Source organism: Mesoplodon bidens (genome assembly GCF_964165515.1).
Source record: "Mesoplodon bidens genome assembly, chromosome: 5".
NCBI lineage: Eukaryota > Metazoa > Chordata > Mammalia > Artiodactyla > Ziphiidae > Mesoplodon > Mesoplodon bidens.
The window spans coordinates 72,945,850-72,960,184 of NC_138161.1; the positions used below are offsets into that span (position 1 = coordinate 72,945,850).

Here is a 14,335-nt window from a genome sequence, read left to right on the forward strand (position 1 = left end):
GTCCGCTCATTGCCACTGGGGTGTCCCATTGGTTGTTTTAGTTCAACAATTAGATTTTCTGTTTTAAAAAACTCTTATTTGATTGTTTTCAGATCAACCTGGTCATTTTTTATTATCTCTCGTTCCCTCAAATTATATTTTATTATCATGTAGTGGTAGATTTTGTCCAAATAGGATAAAGAGGGAGAAAAGGAGGAGGAGGAAGGGGACACATTCATTTATCAAGTAATACGAAGCAGGTAATACCTTCGCAACTGGCGCAGGGGCTGCTGCGGGTCTGCAGAGCTGAGTCTGTAGCACTTTGCTTTGATGTTTATTGGTGGATATTTGTTGATTGCACCTAGGAAGAAAAGAAATATGTGAGGGGACTCATTCACAGCAATTAACGTTACAGCAATCTGCTCTGCATGCAAAGTGTCCCTTCACTGTTCTCAACATCCATCAAGGGAAGACACCAACTAAGGTGGCCATATGAGATGAAAGCATATTTCTCAGGGTAGTCTCTAAAATTGGGTTTAGAAAATGCATGACTGTCAAATTTATAGGTGGAAAAGTCAACTTACTTTTCAATAAGATACCCTTAGCTGCTAAAGTCCATCAAAAATTAGAGGAGAAATCAGAAGCCCATCCTAACAGTCTGGCCTCTGACATGAACTAATCAGAATAGTTATTTTTTACTTGCTCCTTTGGAATATTAAAATGCAAAGGGAAAAGGATATTTCCTTTATGGTCTCCATATCATTAACAACAACAGTAACTACAGTGCCATCTTGGGTTTAATTCATTATAATTCATTTCATCTGAAGTATATTAATTTTTCATAATATGAAAGCATGCCTCTTCCCACACGATTTAAACATTTAGAAACCATTTTTTTTTCGATGAGAAACTTTAAAAAATGCATTATTATTTCCATGAAGCTTTTAATTTAATTGTGTGTTAAACACAGTTAAATCTCTTCCTGGTGGTCCCAGGTTGTCATAAGTAACAAGTTGGTCCTGGGCTGTGATCCAGTACTACCTTCTGAGCTGCTATTGTAGATTGGGCTGTGTGTTTCTAGACTGAATGGCCAAGACTGTGAAGTTTCCTTTATGTATATCTGATCTTTAATTATCTGTCTTAAGGTTGTCAGTCAGTAGTTGTGCATAGAGAATATGTCGATTCTGATGTGAACTGTGTCTGATAGCCAATTCTCTCACAGCAGTGTGATAAAAAAGAGTCACTTAGAGAGGGAGCTGGACTGGGATGACTAGGAGGGTGAGGACCACATCTGTTTTGGTCCCTCCTTGATAACCCATACCTCAACAGTGAGTGGCTCAGAGTAGGTACCTAATACATACATGTTAATGTTGAGGGGTGAGTGTGGGTCTGGGGGCCTGCTATTGAATGGAGCATGTAGGATTGAATATGATTATGTTAAAGTCTTTTCAACTTTTTGTACTTTCACAGCTATAGTTTAAAGATTGGAGATTTCTAGATACTTTAGAAAACTTTAAACCCCAAGTAATTCTTCTTAAAACATCTCTTCCCCTTTCCCTGGGTGATGCGGGTGGTGTCATTTATCTAATCATACAGTTTGACTAGTTACCATGAAACACCACTAAGAATTTTGCTGAGCTGGGGAAGGAAATTCCATCTTAACTTCCTTTCAACTTTCTGCCTCATAAGGAGTGTTTCTTTACAAGTTGCTGAGAGTCTTTCAAGGTGTTCTTTTGTTTTACCCTTACAAATGCCTTGTGATTTCTTTTTTCAGAATGACCCCGGCCTTCATTTATTTTTTCCCTTATTTTTTTCCAGCTCCTCTTTCTGGATCCTATTCCAGAGCCCATCCACACAAATTTCATTCTGGGAGCAACTGCTCCTATACCAGTGTTTCTCAAACTATAATGTATATATGAAGCACATGGGGATCTTGATAAAATGCAGGTTCTGGAACAAAATGTCTGGGGTGGGGCCTGCGATTCTGCATTTTTCGCAAGCTCCCAGGTAATGCTGGGATGTTGGTCCTAGGTTTACACCTAGAGTAGCAGAGGACCAGAGGACATGACATTAGCCCCGCCGACCATTTCCCAAGGCTCCTCAGACCTCACTGACCCTGACTAGTCAGTGTCTTTGCAGCCTTAACTGGTCTCACCATGAATGTCAGTGACAAGTTTGAGACACAGTCAGAATTTTCCTTAAGCTACACTGGGTGCCCTTTAGCCTGTGTGTTCACTTTCTTTTATCTGTACTCCAAAAGTAAATTCACCACAAAAATGATCAGAAATCTGACAGTGCTTTTCTTCAACCTCCAGAGTCATATCAGGACATAGCTTCTCTTAATCCATCCTGTTGCATTCAAAATGAATTGCATACTTTCAAGGCAAGCTCACTCCAAGAAATACAGCCCACGTTTCTTTTTCATGGGCACCAGTTACACTAATACTGGCATCATAAAAACTCATTAACAAAGCTAAGAAAGTTTTGCAAGGATGTATCTTTTATTCTGACAGGTAAAATGGTATCTCCTAATACTTCAAACTCTGCCTTTGGAACTTGTAAAAGCAAAGCCAAGGATTGTTGAATTTTTCTCTGGCTTTCTCTTTTGGGGTGTTAACCAGTCAAACTTTTCATCAAAGGGCAGCATGATAATGTTACATGCCAAGGGTTTCTACTTTGTAGCTAACAGTCCAGGCTGTGATTTCACACCCCCAGACTGTGCTGCTCCATGTAGACTGTGAGCAACTGCTTGTTATGATTGTTTCTCCATAGGAACCAGAAGCATAAAAAAGATGAGCCAGAAAATTTAATGCTTAGAAATCAGAGGCTTCCTCCTTCCACATCCATCATTACATATTTTCCTTGCTGAGCCTGCAGTGCCCTTGAAGACAGAGGTTTCCAAGAATCCATGTCAACTCATCAACCCTTCTTTGGGGAATACCAAGTATACTCTTAATGTGTAAGAAAGAACAGATTTTATGACTTACGCCTGACTGAGCTTATAAAGGCCTTCACAAACTTCACACCATATCTGTGGTCAGGCTTATGAATGCGGCCAAGCTGGACCAAGTGGTGATCCAAAGGGTAGCTGGCTAGATCTTCCAGTTCCTGGTCATTCCAAGAAGGGCCAAGGGAAAACACAAATAAGGCATAACCTTGACACTTGGCTCTCAAGGATTCTTTCTTTAAAGTTTCCCTATCCAAGTGACTGGTTTCCCCAGCAGATATCACAAAAATGACTTTATTTCTTCTCAGATTGGGTGTACTCAAGAAGACATTGTTCAGAGTCCACTGTAAGGCATGACCAATAAAAGCATCTCCATTGAGCTGCTGAACTGATTCTTCTATGTGTCTCTTCATGAGGCGTTTACTCTTGTAGGTGGTAAGGTTGAATTCACTTCTAACGGGACTCCTCTGAGTGTTGGGTAGGAAGTGGGGGGGAGCATGGCTTAATAGGGCCACCCGGTCTCCAGTGACAGAGGTCTCAGGCTCTGGGGTGATTTCAAAGTGATCTAACAGTGCTCCCAGGAAGCCTCTTATGTCTTCAAATTCTGCACTTCCCACATGCCGGGAGCCATCCAGAAGGAAAGCAGCATCCATGTAAGATTGCACGGCGAGTGGTCTGGCTTGGTTGCAAGAAGCATCTGGCTTGCATACATCTGCAGACAAAAAGTCACTTAGGGTTACTAAACAGAAACGGACAGAAAAGGAAGAGTTAAAACATTTTGACATTTGGAATCTGCATAATCTTTGACATTAAAGTAGTAACTAAATGACTTTGAGGTCAGCAACAGGAAGATTTCCTAGTACGTGGTTTGCATTTTGTTCCCCAAAATACAGATTTTTATACACAGCCCGTGTCTTGAGTTCCATTCACTAATATTACCTGACTTTTTAAAATTAGGTTGCTTTCAACAGAAGTTTCATCTTGGCTCTGCTTTAAGTTTATAAAGATTGAAGTGGACAATTCATCTCATAATTGTACATGATATACTGTATCATGACATAAAAATGAATGATCTCTCCAACTGACAATATACAGGTTAAACCAATGACCCCTATCATCCCACGCACACTGCTTTACTATGAAAAGTAATCTGCTTAAAAAGTAAGAGTGAAAAAAGCAATGCATCTTTTATTTCAATTTAAATAAAGGTTTATAACTCTAAGTCTATCTATGTAGAGACATTAAGGACAAAACTACCGCTCATGTCCTATGTCCAAAGTACCTATTAGTTGAAAGCTCAGTATGTGTTTGTTAAATAAATGAATATAAATACTACATGTTAACGGACTTTCATAAAATATGAAGTCATTTTTATAATTATGCATATCTCATTTTTTAAAAAGTATAGTAATAAAAACAGAGAGTGCATTAATTTATTGAACCTGACCACAATGAATATTCAGAGGAGTAAAAAATAACTTGGAAATGAAAGGATCTTAGAGGTCACCTAATCTTCTAAATTTACGGAAGAGTCTGAGGGCGGGAGAATAGAGTTATTTTGCCAAAGGAGACACCAGCATTTCTAGAAGGGTCTGCGTATGAAGTCAGTGTGGTACTGTTTGAGGCAAGGCCACATAGTACAGCAGAGGGGAGGCCCCTTGGCCTGAGGGCCAGGATGCCTAGGTCCTGGTCTAGCTGTCCCCAGGAACAAACATGCTGTGCACCCCCGTCCAAGCCAAGACTGGGCCTTAATTCTACACAACTAGGTGCTTGGATTAGATTCACTCAGAGAGCCCTTTCAGGGTTGATATTCTGCAATCGTAGATTTCCAATAACAGTTGATGGTTAAGGATGAGAATTAAAGAGAATTTTCTCTTTAAAAACAAAAGAGAAATGGAAAAACACACATGTGGACAGCCAGTACTTAGATATGGGCCTGGCCATGAACAAAAGCTATCAGATGAAAGGTTAATAACCAGAGTGCAGATCCTTAGGGGATGGAGCAGACTTCAGAACTTCAGTCTTACTCATGGACTCAATAAAGATATAAGCTCTGAACAAGTTATGATTCCCTTCTTAAAATTCAATAAAATTTGATGATGCTGTTTAACAGTCAGATGACAGTACAGTCACCTGTGTGCAAGGCAGTTTCTAAAATCAGGGACAGTAGCCTGCCCATTTACTCAATTTTGTGGGGTTTCTTAGTTGAAGGAAACAACAGCCAAAATACCTTCCATTATATACCTCAGAGACAAAACAAGGATTTAAGCCAAGAAATGGAGTCAAAATATATCCCCAGACACACACTGGCAACTTCTGACCATGCATCAGACCAGCACATGCATCACTGATATGTCTATGCACAGCTGAGAACTCGAGGGGGATGTATCTGCCCATGGTGTGGTGAGCTCTTCGGGAGGTGGGGGGAGGAAATGATCAGAGGGCAAAAGAGGGGAAGACAGAAGGAAGAGAGGGTTATTAGGAGAAATCCCACTTCTCCCTTGGAGTTGCCACCTCCCTATGAAGTCACTCACATGACCAGAATGAGCATCTCATTGACACACATGCAGAAGGAGAGGAATTACACATTTTCTTCAAGGCCAAGTACAGAGTTTCAGGGAACAGCATAATAGGATCTGTGTTTCTCATAAATTACCAACTTTCTTGGGTTTGATCTGGCTGTGAGCAAACTATTTCATCTCATCTGTAAAATGGAGCCAATAACCTTTCAAACATTTTAGGGTGATTATAAGGATCGAATGAAACAATGAGAAGAGTGCTTAGAACACAATAAACCCAATAGCCTAAGCATTAAGTATCATCATCATCACCATCAGTGTTATATAAAGCAATTAGAACAGTGTGTGGCTAATAATGAATGTCTGATAACTGTAAGCTATCACACCCACCAGTAACCTCAGTGGGTCCCACTCTCTTTGTAATTATTAGAATATTCAAATTATTAGAATACTCAAATACAGGTCTGTCCGGTTCTCCGGCTAGAACTATAGATTGTGTATAAAACACAACCACAGATAAAGCAGCATTGCAAATCTTTCTGGTGCTTAACATTTGGGAGTCCGAGAAAACCTCTTTCCAATGAGAAATGCATGAATCTCTGCTAATTTCCACTCCCACTGTAAAGCATTTCTTTGGGGTTGTGAACATTTGAGATTTAGAAAACTCATAAATATACAGCATGAAAAAGGTGGCAGTGGGACAGGCTAAGTTTATCTAAAAATGATTCCTGTTTCCTAGAAGCTGCGTGAGCTGAGAGGCTCCATCTGTGGATGAGGCTGTGTGGCGAGGTGAGGCCAGAGCCCCAGAGAGATCCTCCCAAGGCCACAAGCGTCTCTGCTGCCAAGTTCCAGCCGCTCCTGCCAATGGTGACTCACTGCACTGCTTAACGGGCCTGATCAAGTTATGTTCTCCCTGTGGGTCTCACCGTAGCAGAAAGTGCACCGCTGGAGTCCCTCTAGTGCTGGTGCAGAGTCAATCCTGTGTGGAACCATGATGACTTGGAATCTGCCAGTGTCGTCAATCTGCAAGAAGCAGAAGCAAGAGGAAGAGGAGCTTCATGGGTGGGGCTGCAGGAACCTGCCAGGATGGTCCAGAGAGCTGGGATCTGCAGAGGGAAGTGGGGGCCCCTCCCTCTAAGAGGGCCCCGGGGAGGCTGAAGGGCAGAGGGGCTAAGAGCACTGTTGGTTTAACCCATGACTTTCTCTTTAGCTGGATGACAAGTGGCTTTGCCTCTGTTTCCACATCTGTGAACAGAATAGTCATACTACTCCCTAAGAGGGCTACCGTGGGCACTAAATGAATTCATAATTGAAAAGCACTTACTGGCACCAGGTAGGTGCCATGTGGGTCATCAGAGACCGCAAAGCACTTCCATTCACAGCCCAGTGAGATCGTTCTTAAGTTCATCATTCCCATTTTACAGACGAGGAAACTGAAGCTCAGAAAAAAGTTAAAGGACTGATCAAAAGATACTGGACATGGAAACCATTTAAGGAAAAGGACCAGGGACACCCCTCTTCCCAAGTCCTGACAAGTGTGTGAAACCACAGATGTGATTTAGAACCGGCTTTGAGTTCCCACCATGAACAAGGCATTGACCCTGGCTTTGAAGTGCAGACCCAGATTCACATCCAGCCAGCTCTCCTCTGAACAACTTCCCACCCTTTCCGATTTGGCCCTATTATTAGTAACCTCCCCGAGGAATTTGAGGCTGGAGAGAGGCAGACAATATGGAGGCTCCAAATAATGAAGAATAATTAGCTTGTCAGTTAATTGACTCAGAGATCACTGACAGTTGAAAGCGTATTGTGGGTGTGATCCTACCCAATGCCTCAGAGATGTGTCACACAACATTTAGTCTCTCCTGTGAACCCATCTGGCTAACCCCCTCCCCTCCTTCTCAGGGAAGCTTCCTTCCCATACTTGATCCACAGAGGTGCGACTCAGGCAGCTGTGTTGGTGTGGGGTGGCCCCGTCTCTCAGCAGAGTGGATTGCATCACGGACACCTGAGACGATCAGAAACCCAGAACTAGGGTCCTGAGGGCAGTGTGTCTCCCTGTCTTAGTGGTGAGCACGGACAGGGCTGCAGGCTGGTCATCTTCTATGTTGTTCACTGAGGAGCAACGGACATGGGAAGGGGGGGTGGGGGCTTTCCTGAGAGTTATCTCTGTTTCTGCACATCTTTTATTCTCCTGTGTATAAGAGATGGAGAAATCAGCACTCCTCTGAATTCCTCTCTGGGATACCACTGTGTTTGCCTTCCTAAGCCATCTGGGTGACAGGGGAAGGCTCGGAGGGAATAAGCGGTAACTGAAGCTTTTAGCTAAATTTCTAGGCACAAATGTATAGAGAAAGGAAGGTATGGTGTCTGACAAAGACTGAGAGGGAAGAAACAGAATGAGAGTGAGCATCGTGTGGTTTAAGAGAAGAGAGAAAAAGAAAAGACTCTGTGATGAAATTCCACATATAAGCAAGTTTTTAAAAATGGTACAAATGAACTTATTTACAAAACAGAAGTAGAGTTACAGATGTGGAAAACAAACTTATAATTACCAAGGGGTAGGAGGGATAAATTGGGAGATTGGGATTGCCATATACACATTACTGTATATAAAATAGATAACTAATAAGAACCTACTATATAGCACAGGGAACTCTACTCAGTACTCTGTAATGACCTATATGGGAAAAGAATCTAAAAAAGAGTGGATATATGTATATGTATAACTGATTCACCTGGCTGTACACCTGAAACTAACAACATTCTAAAGCAACTATACTCCAATAAAAATTAATTTAAAAAAGAAAAGACCCTGTGATAGTCAGGTGGCAGAAAAGGGACAGGTGGTGGGGACATAAATGGGGACATTTTGTGAATGGGGACCTGTAAACACAGTCTTGACTCTTGATTCTTGTCCACCAGAAGACACAAATAGCCTGAATTATTAACAGCTTTTAATAGGTGTCTGGGCAATATTTCCAGTGAATCATGCCATTGTTTCATCTGGACTGTGATGAGGGACAAGGAAACCAAATCCAGAGAGCATGGATCAGTCCATCTGATAGGGGCAAAATAATTTCTTATTTCCAACTATCAGGGTCCAGGAAAAAAAAGTCACAGAAGGCTTGAGCTAGAAGAAATCTTAGAAGCCAATCCCACCATTTCATAGATGAGGAAAGTTAGCCCAGAGTGGGGAGGAATACAGATGCCTCCAGTTTAAACTTTGCCTCCTGCACTATCGGTGGGAATGTAAATTGATACAGCCACTATGGAGGACAGTATGGAGGTTCCTTAAAAAACTAAAAATAGAACTACCATATGACCTAGCAATCCCACTACTGGGCATATACCCTGAGAAAACCATAATTCAAAAAGAGTCATGTACCACAATGTTCATTGCAGCTCTATTTACAATAGCCAGGACATGGAAATAACCTAAGTGTCCATCGACAGATGAATGGATAAAGAAGATGTGACACATATATACAATGGAATAGTACTCAGTCATAAAAAGAAATGAAATTGAGTTATTTGTAGTGAGGTGGATGGACCTAGAGTCTGCCATACAGAGTGAAATAAGTCAGAAAGAGAAAAACAAATACCGTAGGCTAACACATATATATGGAATAAAAAAATAATGGTACTAATGAACCTAGTGGCAGGGCAGGAATAAAGGCACAGACGTAGAGAATGGACTTGAGAACACAAGGGATGGAAGGGGAAGCTTGGGTGAAGTGAGAGTGGCACTGACATATATACACGACCAAATGTAAACTAGATAGCTAGCGGGAAGCAGCAGCATAGCACAGGGAGATCAGCTCCGTGCTTTGTGACCACCTAGAGGGGTGGGATAGGGAGGGTGGGAGGGAGACGCAAGAGGGAGGGGATATAGGGATATATGTATACCTATAGCTGATTCACTTTGTTGTAAACAGAAACTAACACAGTACTGTGAAGCAATTATACTCCAATAAAGGTGTATTAAAAAAACAAAACAAAACAAAACAAAAACTTTGCTCTCCCCACATAAGACCTACCTTCCACCCTCTGCCTGAGCTACTTTGACTGTAGTTTTGTATCAGGGGGTTCTAACTTGATTTGGAACAGTGTTCTCACCATGTCACCCAGAGATTGCTGCCCTTTGTTCACTAGTTTGTGTTCTGTGTGTCTACCATGTGGCAACTTCCATCCTTCTGGCAGTGGCACTAGTTGATAAATTAGGCTTCACATTTAACCGTGTATCAACATGTTGGTGTCAACCTAAAGCCATACTTTCCACTCATTGATTCTAGTGCGTCTTTTTTTTTTTTTTTTTTTTTTTAACTGGGAGAGACCTCAGGGGGTCTGTGCTCTCCACTCCCCTTCCCCCAAGTAATTTTCTAATCAATAAAGTTCGGCAGATGTGGTCTTAGAGATCACTCATCCTACCACACGTCATTGGAGCAACTGTAATTAGCATATTACAGAAAAATTCCCCAAGATGAATGTGAGTTGGGGATTTAAAATAAAAGGGTCCTATGTGTCACTTTTCTTATTGCTCACTTTCCTGTGGATTCAAAGATGCACCAGCTTGGATGACCCACAGATGGGTAAAATGAGCCTTCAGTACATCATTCTGGATGATACCCTGCTCTTTGCTTTCTCAACATCATGGGGCTCCATGAATTGGTGCATTCGAAAAAGATACCATTAACACTCTTTAGACAATTCTCTATTAACAAAGGAAATCCATTTAAAAATAAAAGGGCAGAGTGCTCAGAGTGCTGAAGTTTCCCATTAACCCTCTCTCCCCCCAATTTCAGCTCTGTTTCTTCACTAGAATAATCTGTAATGTCAACTATTACACCTAATGTTTCTCTCACCCGCGACGCTAAACAGCAGAGTAAAGGGAAGAAAATAAGGCTAGCTATAAAGGACACATTTCTTATACATATATTAGAAAGGGAGACTCAGCCCACATTAGAATTCTTCACGGGCAGCAAATAAAATTTCACCAGAGGGCTTCCCTGGTGGCGCAGTGGTTGAGAGTCCGCCTGCCGATGCAGGGGACATGGGTTCGTGCCCCGGTCCGGGAGGATCCCACGTGCCGCGGAGCGGCTGGGCCCGTGAGCCATGGCCGCTGAGCCTGCGCGTCCGGAGCCTGTGCTCCGCAACGGGAGAGGCCACAACAGTGAGAGGCCCGCATACCGCAAAAAAAAAACAAAACAAACAAAAAAAAATTTCACCAGAATTAAGAGGTAATTGCCCAACAAATTTAAAGGAAAAACCCTACGGAAAAAAACAAAGCTGAGATTGAGGTTTTTCCAATCAAAAATGGTCTTCCATTCCAGAAGGATGAACAGCTCATCACTCGGCTTCAGAACATCATGAAAAATTTCCAAGATGGTTATCACACAACACATTTGCTCAGAAACATAGGGAAATGAGCCCATGTTTTCAGAGCAGCTGCTTCTGAGACCTGCCACACGTGTCTACACAGGTTCCAAATTTCAGTTGGATTCTATTGAACTCTCAGACGAATCAAGATATAGAAAAGTCACAATGGTTATGAAATGAACAAGGGGTTTTGTGATATGGCCTCCAAATAAAAATTTATTGTGTCATTAAAATTTTAAGCTCTGTTCTTAAAGTACTAATAAATGACAGTTTAAGAGCAAGTGAAGAGAATGGATAGAAGAAAGAAACAGAAGGGAAATGGAGAAGTAGTAACATCATCTCTCTTCTGCAATGTCAGGTATTGGGTTCTCATCAATTTGTTTTGAGCCCTTCTAGACAACCCTGCATAGCTCCATCCTCTAATAGGTGAGGTCTTTTGGTTTTCTACTTAATCTTGTGTCCTCAGAGCCTAGGATGGCACCTGGTATATATGAGCTGCTCACTCAACATCTGTTGGATGAATGAACCTTGGGACCAAGTCCGACTTCTGTCTGCAACTCTAACTCTTTTTCTACCCAAGGGATGTTGGGGCCAATACTGCTCCAATCTGTGAGGGTCATTGTCAAGAATCTGAACCTTCATTGGTGCTCTTTTGAGATAAATTCCTTCAAGAAAGGAACAAGGAGTCTCTAGGTGATATGGGTAGAATCTCTAAGTGGGACTGTTAACACTCCAAAGTTTAAAAGAAAAACTCTACAAAATATATTTTCTAAAGTTATACACTATGCACATACCTTTGGAATTGCATCTGTTTAAATTTGTATCGCAAGTACCATCAATCATTTGTGTCAGGATATTAAGCTGTCTCCTATTTTGTGACTAAATAAAGCCAAGGGACAATGGGCACTCCCAATAAACAGAGGGAATTAGGAGGACTCTGTGTGTAACCAAATCCACTTACAGAATCTTTGAGCCGCTGCCTCTCAAAGCAGCTTCATTAGCATAAGCTGGCCCCAGTCTTCTAATTTATGTGCATTTTCTTTTCTGAGCCTCGTAGATCAGGCTGCTCATTTGCATAATTCTGAGTTAGTTTCAATGATGCTAATAGCAGTTTCAGCTTCTTTACAACCCAGAATTTAATACAGTTAAACAGATTTTAGTTCACCATCAAGAAGCTGATAACAATAATAATTAAAGCAAGAGCTACCATTCTTGAGTGTTTGCTATGTCCTAGGCACTGGTGCATGGAGTTACATCACTTCTTCTTCACACCAATGCTAGGAAACAAGCGCTGCTTTCTGCATTCTACAGAGGAGTACTATATTTCAATTCTGGTCTGCTTAGTTTAGCACTTTCACAGAAAATTAGGGAGCTGGAGAGGGTCTCAAAAAAGCCACTTAATCCTAGTTCTCCAGGAAAGACAAAAGTCACCCTTGCCAGGTGAGTGACCATCCCTACAAAAGGCCTTCAGAGAAAGATGGTGTCATGACCACCTACATTTAGCCATCTGGCCCATGGCAACGTTAAGTCAATCTTGCCTTCAGAAAGCTCTTACTCAAATCTAAACTGGAGTTTCCACTGCTATGATTCCCAGTTTCTCTAATAAGAGATTTTACTAACTTGGAGTTGGCTGACTAGTTTTCTCCAGTAATAATCCTCCACACACCTGAAGGCAGTGACTCGGTCACTTCTCACTTTCCTTTCTCTACGTGAATTAATTTTTAAACGCTTGTCCTTCTGGTTCAGGTTGCATTTTCCAATACCCTTTGTAGATGCATGGGGTCTCTCCTCATGGCTTCCCCATGAATGGAGAACAAAACAGCATGTTGGGTGGTCACAGATGACCAGAAGGACACTCTGCCAGGTCCAGCAGGTGTTTTGTAAGGAACCCCTGCCACTGAGGCTCTATTGATAGAGGGTTTTAAAGTTCGCCATGATCCCAGGTGGTTTATTTAGAAATGCTACACAATAAGATTTTTTTTTAAATTAATTAATTAATTATTGGTTGTGTTGGGTCTTCGTTGCTGTGTGTGGGCTTTCTCTAGTTGCAGCGAGCAGGGGCTTCTCATTGCTGTAGCTTGCCTTTGTTGCGGAGCACGGGCTCTAGGCACGCTGGCTTCAGTAGTTGTGGTGCACAGGCTTAGTTGCTCCGTGGCTTGTGGGATCTTCGAGGACCAGGGCTCGAACCCATGTCCCCTGCATTGGCAGTTGGATTCTTAACCACTGTGCCACCCAGGATGTCCCCACAGTAAGGTTTTAATCTTCAACCTAAGAAGCTATAACTGGAATGGCTTTTCCTTTATAAAGTACGGCTATTTACATGATTGGTGAAGTTATAAAATCAGTCCTTTGGTTTCCATTCCATGACCACATCAGTGACATCCACAAATATTTACTGGCTACCCAGATTTAGTATCTTTACATCCAGAGCCAACTCAGAGAGTCCCTTGGAGAAGCACTAGAATAGAGGCCTGGATTCAAGCCCTGACATTGCCACTTGTCAGCTGTGTGAACCTGGGCATAGGGTTCACTTTTCCAGACTCAGTGCTCTTACCCGTACAACGGGAATAACAATGATTCCCATCTCATACACACCGCTTGTGGGAACTAAACAGGATGATGCATATCAAGGGCTTGACACGTTCCTGGTACATAGTAATAAACACTTAGTACAGCTCCATGCTTTCTTGTAAATGCCCCTGAATACAGGGAAAAAAGAGAGAGAAGAGTTATGAGGCAGCTAGCCTTTCTTACCACAAACGAGCGTTTGATGGCGGGCACCTGGCTGAAGGCGATCACCACCGGGATAATGTCCAGGGCGCTGAACTCCAGGCCGGCCGTCGTGATGGTCTGGGCATCCGCAGATGGGCCGCCACTGAAGAACGTGGCGATTCTTCTGGTGTGAGCCCCTGGGAGCATCCGCTTGAAGACATTCCTGGAGACAAACCTCATGGCCTTGCCAATGTCCCTGCTGGACGTGGACTGCTCGTAAGGAAGGGCCTCGATCTCTCTGAGGAGTCTGTCCTTCCTGTAGGCGTCGGAGAAGCGGATGAGGAGCCTGGCGTGGGAGTCGTAGGTGAGCACGGCCACGCGCACACCCACAGGGCAGTGGTTCTCCCGGACCCGGAGACTGCCCAGCAGGGAGGTCATCATCTCCTTCATCCGTGCAAACTCTGGCTCCGTGACGCCCCGAGACTGGTCCAGCGCGAACACCAGCTCCGTGGGATGCACAGGGCACCGCGGGGCTCCTAAAAGGCCAGAACATGTGCCTTACCACGAGAACACTCGCTTAAAAATGAAAAAGAGATATGCACATAGAAGGCGAAGTAATTTAGATGTTAAATATTAAAATATGGAAACACAATCATTAAATGTAAATAACTTAAATAGTAAAACAAACACTTAAATATTTAAATCTTTAATAATTAAAATGGTATTCTAAAAACTGACTTTGATCTTTTAAATAAAGCAAAAGATGAACTCATTTATGAAACAGAAACAGACTCACAGA

At 42.4% G+C, this 14,335-nt stretch overlaps 1 protein-coding gene across 2 annotated transcripts in view; it reads right to left on the bottom strand.

Moving 5' to 3' along the window:
• COL6A6 (collagen type VI alpha 6 chain) overlaps positions 1–14,335 on the bottom strand; it is a gene marked incomplete at its 5' end in the record, with an annotated part of 107,210 nt that overhangs the window by 14,364 nt on the left and 78,511 nt on the right. For both annotated transcript variants that reach the window (XM_081236040.1, XM_081236041.1), the window contains 4 exons: positions 247–340; positions 2,967–3,638; positions 6,372–6,468; positions 13,579–14,072. In XM_081236040.1, coding sequence (XP_081092166.1) covers positions 247–340; positions 2,967–3,638; positions 6,372–6,468; positions 13,579–14,072 — 1,357 coding nt within the window. The remainder of the gene's footprint in view (positions 1–246; positions 341–2,966; positions 3,639–6,371; positions 6,469–13,578; positions 14,073–14,335) is intronic.